This window comes from Phyllobates terribilis, unplaced genomic scaffold (genome assembly GCF_046119375.1).
Source record: "Phyllobates terribilis strain yellow unplaced genomic scaffold, ASM4611937v1 Scaffold_1__5_contigs__length_1240528914, whole genome shotgun sequence".
Lineage (NCBI taxonomy): Eukaryota > Metazoa > Chordata > Amphibia > Anura > Dendrobatidae > Phyllobates > Phyllobates terribilis.
The window spans coordinates 65,840,827-65,856,991 of NW_027362761.1; the positions used below are offsets into that span (position 1 = coordinate 65,840,827).

Below are 16,165 nucleotides of genomic sequence, written 5' to 3' on the forward strand. Positions count from 1 at the left end.
AGTTTCTGGGTCTGGCTTATATCCTAAGTCATGTGATAAGGCTCATTAAAGGGTCACTATTGACTTTTAGGATTGCTACTTCCTGTAGGTAGTACTAGAGTTCTGGTCCTCTTCTTCTCTGAAGAGACAATTTGCACTCTTGAGAATGGAGATAATTTTTACTAACAAATAAATTGTAAAGTTGCTCGTTTTTACAAGCAATTGGCCATTTTAACCATTAATATTATTATGTTGCCAAAACCCCCTTTAAAAACATTATTTCCCACCTTAGCCCAGGACTCTGATTATTTTTACAAGACTCAATTTCATCCTCTGTTTTATGTCAGATTGGCTGTAGCATTAACTTGCAATGCATGCTCAAGTACATCGATTAGTGGCTTGATCAAAGAATGACTTCTACCTTTATGGATCTCCCAAAATCATGTGTATGCAATTTTTCATAATAGACCAATTGCAGACACAGTCATTTGCATCAATGGGAGCCTTTAAAGCTTTCATAAGTACAGGTGCATCTCACAAAAATAGAATATCATCAAAAAGTTACATTTATTTCAGTTCAATACAAAAAGTGAAACTCATTATATAGAGTCATTACAAACAGATAGATCTACAGCACAGACCAAAAGTTTGGACACACCTTCTCATTTAAAGATTTTTCGGTATTTTCATGACTATGAAAATTGTACATTCACACTGAAGGCATCAAAACTATGAATTAACACATGTGGAATTATATACTTAGCAAAAAAGTGTGAAACAACTGAAAATATGTCTTATATTCTAGGTTCTTCAAAGTAGCCACCTTTTGCTTTGATGACTTGTTTGGACACTCTTGTCATTCTCTTGATGAGCTTCAAGAGGTAGTCATCGGAAATGGTCTTCCAACAATCTTGAAGGAGTTCCCAGAGATGCTTAGCACTTGTTGGCCCTTTTGCCTTCATTCTGCGGTCCAGCTCACCCCAAACCATCTCGATTGGGTTCAGGTCTGATGACTAGGGAGGCCAGGTCATCTGGCGTAGCACCCCATCATTCTCCTTCTTGGTCAAATAGCCCTTACACAGCCTGGAGGTGTGTTTGGGGTCATTGTCCTGTTGAAAAATAAATGATGGTCCAACTAAACGCAAACCGGATGGAATAGCATGCCGCTGCCAGATGCTGTGGTAGCCATGCTGGTTCAGTATGCCTTCAATTTTGAATAAATCCCCAACAGTGTAACCAGCAAAGCACCCCCACACCATCACACCTCCTCCTCCATGCTTCACGGTGGGAACCAGGCATGTATAGTCCATCCGTTCACCTTTTCTGCGTCGCACAAAGACACGGTGGTTGGAACCAAAGATCTCAAATTTGGACTCCTCAGACCAAAGCACAGATTTCCACTGGTCTAATGTCCATTCCTTGTGTTCTTTAGCCCAAACAAGTCTCTTCTGCTTGTTGCCTGTCCTTAGCAGTGGTTTCCTAGCAGCTATTTTACCATGAAGGCCTGCTGCACAAAGTCTCCTCTTAACAGTTGTTGTAGAGAGGAGTCTGCTGCTAGAACTCTGTGTGACATTGACCTGGTCCCTAATCTGAGCTGCTGTTAACCTGCGATTTCTGAGGCTGGTGACTCGCATAAGCTTATCCTCAGAAGCAGAGGTGACTCTTGGTCTTCCTTTCCTGGGGCGGTCCTCATGTGAGCCAGTTTCTTTCTAGCGCTTGATGGTTTTTGCAACTGCACTTGGGGACACATTCAAAGTTTGCCCAATTTTTCGGACTGACTGACCTTCATTTCTTAAAGTAATGATGGCCACTAGTTTTTCTTTACTTAGAATTTGTATTATGGCAAAAAAAACGCAGCTAACAGTCTATTCAGTAGGACTATCAGCTGTGTATCCACCTGACTTCTGCACAACACAACTGATGGTCCCAACCCCATTTATAAGGCAAGAAATCCCACTAATTAAACCAGACAGGGCACACCTGTGAAGTGAAAACCATTTCCGGTGACTACATCTTGAAGCTCATGGAGAGAATGCCAAGAGTGTGCAAAGCAGTCATCAAAGCAAAAGGTGGCTACTTTGAAGAACCTAGAATATAAGACATATTTTCAGTTGTTTCACACTTTTTTGTTAAGTATATAATTCCACATGTGTTAATTCATAGTTTTGATGCCTTCAGTGTGAATGTACAATTTTCATAGTCATGAAAATACAGAAAAATCTTTAAATGAGAAGGTGTGTCCAAACTTTTGGTCTGTACTGTAGTTCAAGTGTTTATTTCTAATTAATGTTGATGATTATGGCTTACAGCCAATGAAAACACAAAAGTCATTATCTCAGTTAACTTAAAAATAACAAAAAAGACCTGCAAACGCTTCCTAAGAGTTGAAAAAGGTCCCTTAATCTGTTTCAGTAGGCTCCACAATCATGGGGAAGACTGCTGACTTGACAGATGTCCAGAAGGCAGTCATTGACACACTCCACAAGGTCCCAGAGTTCCAATTTTCATTTGGAAATCAAGGTCAGAGTCTGTAGGAAGAGTGGGGAGGCACACAATCCAAGCTGCTTGAGGTCTAGTGTGAAGTTTCCACAATCAGTGATGGTTTGGGGAGCCATGTCATCTGCTGGTGTAGGTCCACTGTGTTTTATCAAGACCAAAGTCAGCGCAGCCGTCTACCAGGAAATTTTAGAGCACTTCATGCTTCCCTCTGCTGACAAGCTTTTTGGAGATGGAAATTCATTCTCCAGCAAGACTTGGCACCTGTCCACACTGCCAAAAGTACCAATAGCTGGTTTAAAAACAACAGCATCACTGTGCTTGATTGACCAGCAAACTCGCCTGACCTTAACCCCATAGAGAATCTATGGGGTATTGTCAAGGGGAAGATGAGAGACACCAGACCCAACAATGCAGACGAGCTGAAGGCTGCTATCAAAGCAACCTGGACTTCCATAACATCTCAGCAGTGCCACAGGCTGATCGCCTCCATGCCACGCCACATTGATGCAGCAATTGATGCAAAAGGAGCTCCGACTAAGTATTGAGTGCTTTTACTGAACATACATTTCAGTAGGCCAACATTTCGGATTTTAAAAACATTTTTTCAAGCTGTTGTTATAAAGTATTCTAAATTTACTGAGATAATGGCTTTTGTGTTTTCATTGGCTGTAAGCCATAATCATCAACATTAAGGCTATGAGCCCACGATGCAGAAATGCTCCGGATTTTTCCTGAGCGTTTCTGCATCTCCCTGGCAGAAAAAACGCATGCGGATAGTACATGTGGATTGTACATGCGTTTTTCCTGCCAGGGACAAGCGGATGTGAAGCGTTCTTCACATGCATTTCCGCATGCGGGTTGGATTTATATAGTGTGACCGAAAGAATGGTAAAAAATAAATCTATACTTACCTTCTGATGGCCCCCGGAGTCCTTGCCTCTGCTTGCCGGCAGCTCGCGGTAGATTTAAGGACCTGCCGACGTCAGAGATCGCGTGACCCGTCAAATGACTAAATGAAATCACTGCAGGTCCTTGAGTCCACCGCAAGCTGCTGGCAAGCCAGGACGCATCGGATAAAGACACCGGGGGCCATCAGAAGGCAAGTATAATATTTATTTTTTATTTTATTCTTTTTTTTTTTTTACAGGTCCTATGGTACCCGGGTCCGGAGGAGAGTCTCATCTTATCCAAACCCGGGTACCATCCGCACACTGAAACGCATGGAATCCGCATTTACAGATGCAGTGATGCGGATTACATGCGCTCCAATGCAAGTCAATGGCGGCAAAAATTACGCGTTTACACAAAATAATTGGTAGTGCTGCGGATTTTTCCGCAATGATAATCCGCAGCATGTGCACAGCACATGCGGATTATCATTGGGGAACATAGCAGACCTTCTACCAAGGGTTAGATATGCTAAATAAACTGATAGGCGGGGATTTCTTGGCATCCACCGGACGCCAAGCATGTGAAAACAGATTTTATATACATACATACATACACATTTACTTTTCTATATCCTGTATGCCCATATTAACCGGTTCCCGACCGCCCACTGTACATAAACGTCGGCGCTTGCTGGGCTCTGTGCAGCGCCGACGTTTAAAAACGGTGGGTGGTCCCACAGCGCTCAGGACCCCCAGGGTCCTGCTAGCGCTGCGGTACCGGTTCAGAGCGATAGCTCTGACATGTGGCATCATGGGGACCTGATAGGAACAGCTTAACATCATGGGGACCTGATCCAATCTTCTAGATGCCGCGATCCATAGCGATCACGGCATTTAAAAGATAGTGACAGCCGGTGGTCGGCGATCGGGACCCCCCACATACCTCAGCAGCAGCGGGGATCCCGATGCTGTGACCTCTGACATCATCGAGACCTGATTGGCTCAGGTCTCGATGATGTCAGCGTCACACCAGCCAATCAGAGATCACCAGGGAAGTTTGTTTTAGCAACAAACTTTCCCAGGCGATCTGGCTGATAAATACACTGTTTCTCCTCCGATCTCAGTGAGAGAGCAGAGGAGAAACACTGTGACAAGAGCTGTGTCAGCCTTGCCACTGGGAAAGTGGAAAAAAAAAAAAATCAAAAAGAAAGTAAGGTTAGGGTCAGTCCGATCAGCCCGGTCCCGTCCGTTCAGTCAAAAAATATAAAAATAAAATGGCCCGTCAGACTTATACCGCAGAAGAGGTGTATGCCCTGCTGTGTTCTGACACTGATGACAGCGCAATCTCAGATGGAGATATGGATTTTGAGGGCTTTAGTAGCGGCGACACTGAGAGCTCAGAAATGAGCAGTGATTCTGGTCCATCCTCAAGCCCAAGGACCAGTACAGCAATAGGGGCAAATAGCGCTACTGGAGAAACGTCTCCAAATCAGGGAACACTGCCCAGTACAAGCGCTGTCCCTGCTACTAGTGATTTGGCACACGCCAGTGTACAAGGGGTTTTGCCACATGATCTAGCATTTCCCAGATGGAGGGCTTCGGATTCGGCTGCTCCATTCAGCCCTGATTTCAACGCCATTCCTGGTATAAATGTGGAGGTGGAAAATTTTGGACCAATTCATTTTTTTAATTTGTTTTTTACAGACAGCTTGCCAGAGCATATTGTCGTGCAAACAAATTTATATGCATCCCAATTCATAAGCCAGAATCCCCGATCTTACTATGCTAGGGCAAATTTATGGACACCAACTAATGTCCCGGAAATAAAAAAAAAATTTAGGACTTACATTTGCCATGGGGCTTGTTAAAAAACAGAGCTTTCGATCCTACTGGTCCAACCACCCTGTTCAAGCCACCCCTATGTTTTCAGTCGTTCTGCCTAGGACCCGTTATGAAATGCTCATGCGGTTTTGGCATTTTAACGACAATAGTCAATGCCTGCCCAGAAATGCCCCAGAACATGACAGGTTATATAAAATTAGACCCATCATTGAAAATTTGTCAGAAAAATTCTTAAGGCTCTACACCCCAACACAAAATATTTCTATAGATGAGTCCCTTGTAAAATTCAAAGGAAGACTGCACCTCAAGCAATTTATCCCATCTAAAAGGGCAAGGTTTGGAATAAAGATCTATAAAATGTGCGAAAGTTCAACCGGATAGACATCCGCTTTTCGCATATACGAGGGGAAAGATAGCCAACTAAACCCACCAGGATGCCCTACTTATCTGGGGACATCTGGAAAAATTGTTTGGGAGCGGATAAGTCCATTTTTTCAAAAAGGCTACAATCTATATGTGGACAATTATTACACCAACATACCCCTATTTAAAAGTCTGGTTGAACACAACATGGGGGCTTGTGGGACCATCCGTAAAAACCGTCAGGGGTTTCCACAACCATTGGTCAACCAAAAGTTCCAAAAGGGGCAGTCAGGGGCTGTACACAACGGAAAGCGGCTTGCCCTGAAGTATAGGGATAAGAGGGATATTTTTGTCCTCAGCTCGATCCACACAGATGCCACAAGGGCCATTGTAGAACTAGGATCCACCACTCCGAAGCAAAAACCTGTGTCAGTCATTGACTACAACAAACACATGGGGGGTGTGGACCTTGCAGACCAGGTTCTACAGCCATACCAGGTATCAAGAAAGTCCTATACCTGGTATAAAAAGTTGGTTATTTATTTGTTTCAGGTGGCCGCATACAATTCTTTTGTGTTGTACAAAAAAGCAGGAAATTCAGATCCTTTTCTTGATTATCAAGAAAAGGTAATTGAAAATCTTGTCTTTCAAAGTGTTAGCCCCGCTCATCCATTAGAATCTGAGGATGTGAAAAGACTCACTGAGCGACATTTTATTGCACTTATCCCAACAACGGAAACAAGAAGGAACCCCCAGAAAAGATGTCATGTATGTACTAAGAGAGGAATGAGGCGTGATACCCGCTACTACTGCCCAAAATGCCCATCATTGCCAGCCTTATGCGTCACTGACTGCTTTAAAATCTTCCACACAGAACCACGTTTTTAAACTGTAAAAATGTATCCCAATTTGTCATTCAAACATTTGGTTCATTTAGTGAATGACACATTCGAGTAGAGCTCACTTAATTTCCAGGGGGGGGGTTCTCCAGAATCTAAACCTTCCATTGCGTGCTTGTTTCTGGAAATCATCCATTGAGTTAAAATGGTCACTAAACCCATAGATGAATTCCCAGAGGGGTGTCATTTCCAAACTGGGGTCACTTCAGGGGGGGATTCCTCTGTTTAGGCACCTCAGGGGCTCTCCAAATGCAACATGGCGTCCGCTATCGATTCCAGTCAAATTTCCATTCCAAAAGTCAATGGCGCTCCTTACCTTCCAAGCCATGCCGTGCGCCCAAACAGTGGCATTGCACCACATATGGGGTATGAGCGTGCTCAGGAGAAACTGAACAACACATTTTGGGGTCCATTTTTTCTGGCTGCCCTTGTGAAAATTAAAAATTTGAGGTTAAAGTAGCAGTTTTGTGAAAAAAGTTAAATGTTCATTGTTTTCTTCCACATTCCAAAAATTCCTGTGAAGCACCTGAAGGGTTAATAAACTTCTTGAATGTGGTTTTGAGCACCTTGAGGGGTGCAGCTTTTAGAATGGGGTCACTTTTGGGTATTTTCTGTCATAAAGGCCCCTCAAAGTCTCTTCAAATAAGATGTGGTCCCTAAAAAAATGTTTTTGTAAATTTTGTTGTAAAAATGAGAAATCGCTGGTCAACTTTTAACCCTTATAGCTTCCTAACAAAAAAAAATTTTGGTTCCAAAATTGTGCTGATGTAAAGTAGACATGTGGGAAATGTTATTTATTAACTATTTTGTGTGACATATCTCTCTGATTTAAGGGCATGAAAATTCAAAGTTTGAAAATTGCAAAATTTTCAAAATTTTCGCCAAATTTCTGATTTTTTCACAAATAAACGCAAGTGATATCGAAGAAATTTTACCCCAATCATGAAGTACAATAGGTCACGAAAAAACAATCTCAGAATCAGGGGGATCCGTTGAAGCGTTCCAGAGTAATTACCTCATAAAGTGACAGTGGTCAGAATTGAAAAAATTGGCCAGGTCATGAAGGCAAAAACAGGCTCTGGTGCGCAGTGGTTAAAGGTCTCATATCTACCAGGGGGTGACAGATTCCCTTTAATGCCACAAACAAAAAAAATTCTAATTAGATAATTAGTTATCACATAAAGGGAGATCATTCTACATATTTAGTGGTATTTTATATCAAAAAGGAAACAGTAAGGAAAATTAGGTTAATAAAATGATGATTTCAACTGAAACTTGTGAATACACCATTGAATGATTTTCACAACTAACAATATGTCATTAGGCTAACCTTAGAAGTAAGAAACACATTGAAGTGTTCATTGAAGGAGAGTACTGGATGGTCTGCAATCCTCTTGAGAAACTTGTCCAACGCCCTTCTTCTGGTTTCCACAAACTCTTCTGAAAACCGATCTACAACACCTTTAACAACAAATTTCTCTGGAAGAGGCTGAAATGAAGAACAAACCACATTTTCAGTTTACAAGAAACCGCTTTATGAACCACCATACAATTCAGCCTTAAAGGGAACCTGACAGGTCCCCCATGCCCTCCAACCCACCAGCATTAGACTATTCGTTGCTAAATACTCTGCCTAAAGGCTTTATCATCTTAGTTTCATATGCTAAAACAACGCCCCATTGAGTAGTCAGCCCTCTCAGCTTGTTATCCCGCCCCTGTGGGTGATGGCATGATTTGCTAGAGCCAGGGTCATTGCCAGCTCTCTACAAAACTCACACATGCGTGCGACTTTCTTCACCCACATCACTGCTCCTCCCAAGCTGGGTGTATGCTTCTCGGCATCAGAGGCACACACTGTGCATGTCCAAAAGAGTCACCAAGTCAACCCCTCTCCCCCCCCCCAAAAAAAAAAAAAAAAAACCTTTTAGAAAGTTTTTAGTAAAATATTGCTAGAAATCGTTTCAGATGTAAACAATGCCAACTAAGTAGACCAAAATGATAATCTTTGTTAATAAAAGTTTTTGGTTCCTTGAGGGGTATTCCCATCTTCGACACTTTTGGGTAATCCAAAGCATTTGCTATAAATGTCTGATAGATAACACCATAGACCAGTGGTGGCAAACCTGTGGCATGTGTACCAGAGCCCTCTCGGTGGGCACACGTGCCAATGCCCCAGCTCTCCAATGGCATAACGATAGCGGTCGCAGGGGGTGCGACCGCATCCGTACTGGAGGCAGGCCCATCAAAGCCAATTTCACAGGGATATACGTCCGGGGACACACATTCAGGTGACATGTATTGCGGCGCAGAGACCTGACCGGTCCCTGCGCTGCAATACACGCTGCTGGCCAATAAGAGGAAGGCAGCTGACGTCGGCTTGCCAGTGACACATGGTACATGGCAGTGACTTCATGCGCTGACCAGACTGGCACGCCAAAGTCAGCTGACTGCTTCTTTTTCTTTTTAAAATGTGCTAGAAAAGAATGGAAGGGGACCAGCATGGGGGACATTATACCAGCATGGAGACAAAAACCTCAGTATTCAGGTTAATTTGCGATGTTGATGCTTCATGATAAACAAGTGGGTTTTGGGTAGCAGTTTGGTCTCTAAAAAGGTTTTCCATCACTACCCTAGATACTGTAAATGAAGACGTAATCACGCATGCACAGCTCTCTTTAGTCACTTCAATGGAAGCGTTGCTCAACCGCTTTTGAATCAGTTATCCATAGCAGCCACAGAACCACGGCCCCTCTGTTTTAGGGATAGGCAAGGATCCCAGAGGTGAACCATCATCTAGCAGAAAAATTCAATAGACATGCCATAAGCATCCAAGTGGGGAATACCACTTAGTGCGCAACTTTATTTGTTAAGTGATAACCATTTCTACAGCCCCCTAGGAACCTCTTATCCAACACTGACAGATGGGAGAGGATATCAGATTTGGCACAAACAAGCAAGTTTGGCTTCTGGATCGATGTTGGGAGCTGCAGAACAGCTAGCTATGTGAATGGGTTATACAATCTTTACAGCAATAAAATGGAAGGCGATTTTAATTAAAACAATTTAGGAAGCAAAATCAGTGCTAAAGTATCCATAGCTTTTAAATCTATTCCAAAATACACACATATACAGTTAAAAAGTTACTTATTTGATAAATTATATTTTTGATTTTCAAATAACCATTGTGGAAACTTCACATTTACCTAAAAACCAAAACAGGATATTTAAAATATCTTAGAATATTTTAAGATGTAGAACATGTTTCCAGTGTTAGAGCTTATACCTCACTCTGGTAATATTACATCTTTGTGCTTGAACTATAGATTTAGTGTCATGACTGTTTCAGATTCCATCCTGCAAGATCATGAAAATCTTTCCTTGGCACCAAATATTCAGCTCCTGAACAGTGGTGGTATACAGTCATGGGCATAAGCTGTCATGCTACTAAGTAAAGATGCTGTCCAGTACATTTATATAAATGGCCTACCCTTAGGATAGGTCATCAATATCATATCAGTGCGGGTTCAAGAATACCACTGATCAGCTTGTCCGCAGTGGCTGGGTGTGATCAGTTGCAGAGCTGTACAGCATAGCTCTTGTCAACTGTATAGTGGCAACAGCTGGATACTGCACATCTGCCCCTATTCAAAATAGGAATGGATCCGCAATTCCCCGCTGCAGCACCTATACAATTGACGAATCTAAGCTTTGCAGCACCGCAACTGATCATATCCAGCCACCGCCGGCACCAGTAACAGCTAATCGGTGGTGGTGTCAAGAGCTGCACCCCCAACAATTGGACATTGATGACCTATCCGGAGAATAGGCCATTAATATAAAAGTGCAGTAGTCTGCTACATTAAAGATTTAAATACTTCCGTATCTCATTCAGGCATCAGTACAATACTACCTACGGGAATGAAGTGAGTAGGCTGGGTTTCTTCAAGTTTATTCCGTATCCAATCAAAATCCTGGTACCTTCGACGTATGGAATACTCAGGAAGATCAAATTCTGATCTTGTAGTCTGTTAAAGGAAATGAGGAGTAAAAAAAATAAATGGAATGCTGTGTGGTTTCCTTTTGAGCAATTTAATGGCCCATTATCATAATTGCATTTCTAGTTAGGAAGTTCTATTCTTATCTCACTAATGTCCCAAAACAAACCAAAAAAAAAAAAAAAACCTAGATGTTTTTCCATTTTTTGTAATGAGAAGGATTTCATTCTCCCATAGTGGATGCCGACTAATTGCTTGTGCTTTTTCAAATGAGTCACCACATAATAGTTATGGTAAAAAAATAAAAAATTCTCTCTGTTTCACAAGCTTGGTGAGGAGGTATGCAAGCAGCTAGTAGAAAATCAGACAAGGAGGTCTCCTAGCGGCATGCAACATGGTAGGTCACTCTACCCAGGTATGCAAGCAGCTAGTAGAAAATCAGACAAGGAGGTCTTCTAGCTGCATGCAACATGGTCCATCACTCTACCCAGGTATGCAAGCAGCTAGTAGAAAATCAGACAAGGAGGTCTTCTAGCTGCATGCAACATGGTCCATCACTCTACCCAGGTATGCAAGCAGCTAGTAGAAAATCAGACAAGGAGGTCTTCTAGCTGCATGCAACATGGTCCATCACTCTACCCAGGTATGCAAGCAGCTAGTAGAAAATCAGACAAGGAGGTCTTCTAGCTGCATGCAACATGGTCCATCACTCTACCCAGGTATGCAAGCAGCTAGTAGAAAATCAGACAAGGAGGTCTCCTAGAGGCATGCAACATGGTAGGTCACTCTACCCAGGTATGCAAGCAGCTAGTAGAAAATCAGACAAGGAGGTCTTCTAGCTGCATGCAACATGGTCCATCACTCTACCCATGTATGCGAGCAGCTAGTAGAAAATCAGACAAAGAGGTCTCCTAGCTGCATGCAACATGGTCCATCACTCTACCCAGGTATGCAAGCAGCTAGTAGAAAATCAGACAAGGAGGTCTTCTAGCTGCATGCAACATGGTAAGTCACTCTACGCAAACACAACATTCATAATGCTTGACAGCTACAAATTTATCACTTTTCACTAATAAAAAATACTTAAAGTGGTTGTCCAAGCATGGAACAAAAGTCTGCAGTCACTGACTCAAGAGCGCACCGCATGCTGTCATGAGATTCCCCAGTATTTCCACAGTATACTTGTGATCAAATGCTGACTAGACTTGTTTGGCTTGTTTCTCTTGATATAGGCGAATTGAGGGAATCCCAATGAAACTAGTCAGCAGGTGAGCTTGAGTATGCAAATCACATACATGCGATCACGTGATTGCTCGCACTGGGAATGTGGGTGAATCTTAACAGTGAAGGCTTTTGTCACAAGCCTGGACAACCCCTTTAACATATGAAGTGTTTTGATCAGATTTTAGATTGTGTAAAGATTGTTGCATCTGAGGCTAGCTTTTAAGTAGTACATGCCTTAAACATAGGAGCGGAGCAGTAGTGGTAGGAATCTCATGAATATTGTGATTAATTTTGTAGTAGGTTTGAGGTTTTGAGAATCCCATTAATTACATGGGTTTGAATACGACTTATGCTGTACTCAGGAGTGCAGTCAGCCCTTAAAGGATTACTCCCATCTAGTGCATTTATGGTGTGTCACAGGATATGCCATAAACGTACAGTAGATGGGTCTCACCAATAGGACCTGCATTTGTCCCGAGAACAAGGCCCTGACTCACATCTCAGTCAGTGCAGAGGTGGTCGGAACACCCAATCCTTTGTATGGGAATTCTGACCACTGCTGGCATGAGACATGTTCCTGTTTTCCATATAGATGCAGGTCCCATTTGGAGGACTTGCATCTACTATACAGTTATGGTGTGTCCCGTGACATGCCATAAAGGTACGAGGTAGAAATACCATTTTAAGATTTCTTTCATTTGTATCTTTTTATACATAAATGAACCAAGTGTCACATTCTTAATTCTACAGCAGAAACAATGACTGCGCTTACTGTCATGGAGCGACTCAATCCCAAATAATTTTAGCAGAAGACAGCTTTCGGTAGGTCTCTGTCATGTTGCATGGTCAGTGGAACATCAAGCAAATAATTCGCTCTTAAAAAGGTAGTTGATCTTCACAACCTCCTTAAAAGGGGTTGTCCAGTCTTAAACTATTCTAGAGTGACTGCAGACTTGTAGTTTAAGACTGGACAACTCCTTTAAAGGTTATATTTTTACCATAAGTATAAGGTGATGGGGGAGGGAAGAAAAAGCAATATACCATATTACTACTTGGGTAAAAGGAAGTTATTACAGTATAACATTGACTTCTACTACAAATTCACAATTCTTAAACAGGGAAAACAGATCTTTCGTTTTCAGTATCCATGTAAAATGTGAGATTCTTTGTTAGGAATGCATAGAAGAGAGATACATAATAATAGCATACTTAGAGACTTAACTTGGTCATAACCCGGTACGTTATATAGGTTTCCATAGTGCACACATGTTTCTTTGGGTCGTCAACTGTAACGAATAGGTCCCTTGTCTCGCCGTCCATGTCATCATCTAGTTGCAGCCTGTTAAGTAGTGACGATGAAGAAGCTGGGCTTGATGTGTCCGCAGGGGTACCATTTGGCAAACTAAGGTCCTACAGCAGAAATTAAACAATGTAAAATAAATCAGGACATACTTTGTAAGTGCATGCTTATTTAGAACAAATGACACAGATCTAGTTAGTCGTTGTAAATACCATGGACACGGTGAGGAGTAATGTACAAAGAGCTGACAAATTAGTTATAAGCAGGGTCACATGTTATGAGGAAAGATCTTGTCTGAGGCAGCAGTCTGCAGTGTCTCTAAGGCTGTGTGCCCACGATGCGTTTAAGCAGAAACGCTTAAAAAACGCATGGTAGAAGGCCTGCCATGTCCCCCAATGACAATCCGCATGTGCTGTGCACATGCTGCGGAAATTTCCGCTGCGGATTATCATTGCGGAAAAAAACGCAGCACTACCAATTATTTTGCGGAAGTGCTGCGTTTTCGCCACCATTGACATGCATTAGAACGCATGGATTACGCATCACTGCATATGTAGATCCGCATTCTACGCGTTTCAATGTGCGGATGGTACCCAGGTCTAGAGGAGAGGAGACTCTCCTCTGGACCCGGGTACCATAGAACCTGTAAAAAAAAAAAAAAAAAGAATAAAATAAAAAATAAATGTTATATTTACCTTCTGACGGCCCCCGGTCTCCTCGTCTTCGCTTGCCGGCAGATCGCGGTGGACTGAAGGACCTGCGCTGACGTCATAGTCATGTGACGGCAGGTCCTTCAGTGCAGTAGTGTACCGCGATCTGCCGGCAGCCAGGACAGAGCAAAGCAAGACTGCGCGGGCCATCGGAAGGTAAGTATAGATTTATTTTTTTACCATTCTTTCGGTCACACTATATAAATCCATGCCGGTTGACCAAGTTGATAAGCACTTTCCTAGTGATGCTAAAATCGTTTGGAAAGCGCTTGACAACCCGCATGCGGAAATGCATGTGAAGAACGCTTCACATCCGCTTGTCCCTGGCAGGAAAAACGCTTGTACAATCCGCATGTACAATCCGCATGCGTTTTTTCTACCAGGGAGATGCAGAAACGCTCAGGAAAAAATCCGGAGTATTTCTGCATCGTGGGCACATAGCCATAGGGTCTGGTAACACGGACAGGCCAATGGCACTAAACAATCGCCAATTTGTAAACCTTTAGGCTACGATGCAGAAATGCTGCATATTTTTTCCGCTTCTCCCTGGCAGGAAAAACGCATGCGGATTTTATGTGCGTTTTTCCTGCCAGGTAGAAGCGTTTGGCAAGCGTTTTTGCATGCATTTCTGCATGCGGGTTGACAAGCGCTTTCCAAGCGATTTTAGCATCACTTGGAAAAGTGCTTGACAACTTGGTCACAATATATAAATCCATGCAACCGGCATGGATTTATGTAATGTGACCAAGTAATAGTTTAAAAAAAAAAAAAGAAGAATGGTAAAACAATAAAGATTATACTTACCTTCCGATGTCCCCCGGTCTTTTCTCCGCTGCGTCCGGAAAGGACTAAATGACGTCATGGAAGGTCCTTTTACACCACCGCAACCCATACAACAGACCGGACGCATCGCTGAGGAGACCAGGGGCCATCAGAAGGTGAGTATAATCTTTATTTTTTTTATTTTAAATTGCTTTTTTAACAGGTTCTATGGTACCCGGGACTGGAGGAGCGTCTCCTCTTCTCCAAACCAGGGTACCAGCCGCACATTGAACTGCATGATATCCGCTTGTGCAAATTTGCTCATAAGGATATTATGCGGTTCAATGCAAGTCAATGGCGGCAATTACGCTGCGTGTCCGCAAAATTAATGGACATGCTGCGGATTTTTCCGCAATGATAATCCGCAGCGGAAATTTCTGCAGCATGTGCACAGCACATGCGGATTATCATTGGGGACCATGGGCCACGTATTACTAAGCGTTTTCGCTGGGAAAATTCCGCGGCAAAAACGCTTAAAAAAAAACACATAGTGGGCACGCAGCCTTACCATTCAGCAGTTTATTTTATAGGCTGTTTACATAGGCAGACTGCACTAAGCGATGTTCACTAAAAGTAGAATTGATCACTCAGTGCACATAAGCTGCCATAGTTTTCGGCAGTGCTATGTCTGTTTGTACAGGATGATGCACTGGCGAGAACGATGATCTTTTGCACTGCAAAACAGATAATTTCACCCAACGAACGAGCGTTTCGATAATTCAACACATGATCGGCAGTTTGTTTACATTGAAAGATTACCATGAAACAAGAGTTCTTAAGAATACTCGTTCACACTAATCTTTCAGTAAATGCAGCATAAGAAGGAGGCATGCTCAAAGTCTGCCCTCCCTACTACACTGCCCTCAGGCTTTTTTTTTTATATCCATTGCCACAAAGCCCGACACTTGCGCCGCCATCACCTGACTGCATAAGGTTGTCCTGAATTGGGGAATCACCTGTTCCCCGAGTACTGCTGGCCACTAGTGAGAAGGGAGAAATTTCAACTTGCCCGTCCTCTTCAAGACAACTGCTTGCTCGACCCCCTTATAGACCTGCCCCTTGGATCAGATGGTGAGCTATCGAATCTTAGCGCTCCAGGAATGGAAGGAGAAGAGAGAAGTGGAAAGGACACGTGCAGCCAACATTAGATAGAGATAGATTGGGCTGCAAAAAATGGTGCAGGAATGAACAGAAGACCTGCAGGTGCAGAAGAGGTGCGGAAAATGGGGCATTGAACCAGAAGCACTACACCTGTGGAATGAACTGCACTATAGACCACGTTAAAAGCCTGCACTATATAACAGGTGGATGTTACTTTTGTGGCTGGTACTATGTGGCTTGAGCTGTGCCATGGTTTTGTTCAACACCACCAACATGATAGTACCATCCAGAAAAGTAGCACTGCTAAATAACGGGCACTATTCATAGAGGAAAATGTCTAAAAGCAGAGCCAGATTTGGCGTGACCACCCTATCAATTCTTCTAGATACACATTTCTACAGTTTTTGATAGAAATCAGCAGTTAACCACAGATCTTCTGTGTTTGTAGGCTTGTGCAAATCATTCTGTCTATTTATGCAATCCCACACAGATGATAATGTGAAGATCATGGGGGCCATATCATAACTTCCAAGTCTTCTTA

The 16,165-nt window shown here is 42.8% G+C and overlaps 1 protein-coding gene across 5 annotated transcripts in view; it reads right to left on the reverse strand.

The window, feature by feature from the left end:
* Positions 1-16,165, reverse strand: part of SNX30 (sorting nexin family member 30) — a 65,922-nt gene that overhangs the window by 23,703 nt on the left and 26,054 nt on the right. For all 5 annotated transcript variants that reach the window (XM_073663304.1, XM_073663294.1, XM_073663283.1 and 2 more), the window contains 3 exons: positions 12,913-13,101; positions 10,387-10,497; positions 7,803-7,961 (listed from right to left, as the gene is read on the reverse strand). In XM_073663304.1, the coding sequence (XP_073519405.1) occupies positions 7,803-7,961; positions 10,387-10,497; positions 12,913-13,101 (459 nt within the window). The remainder of the gene's footprint in view (positions 1-7,802; positions 7,962-10,386; positions 10,498-12,912; positions 13,102-16,165) is intronic.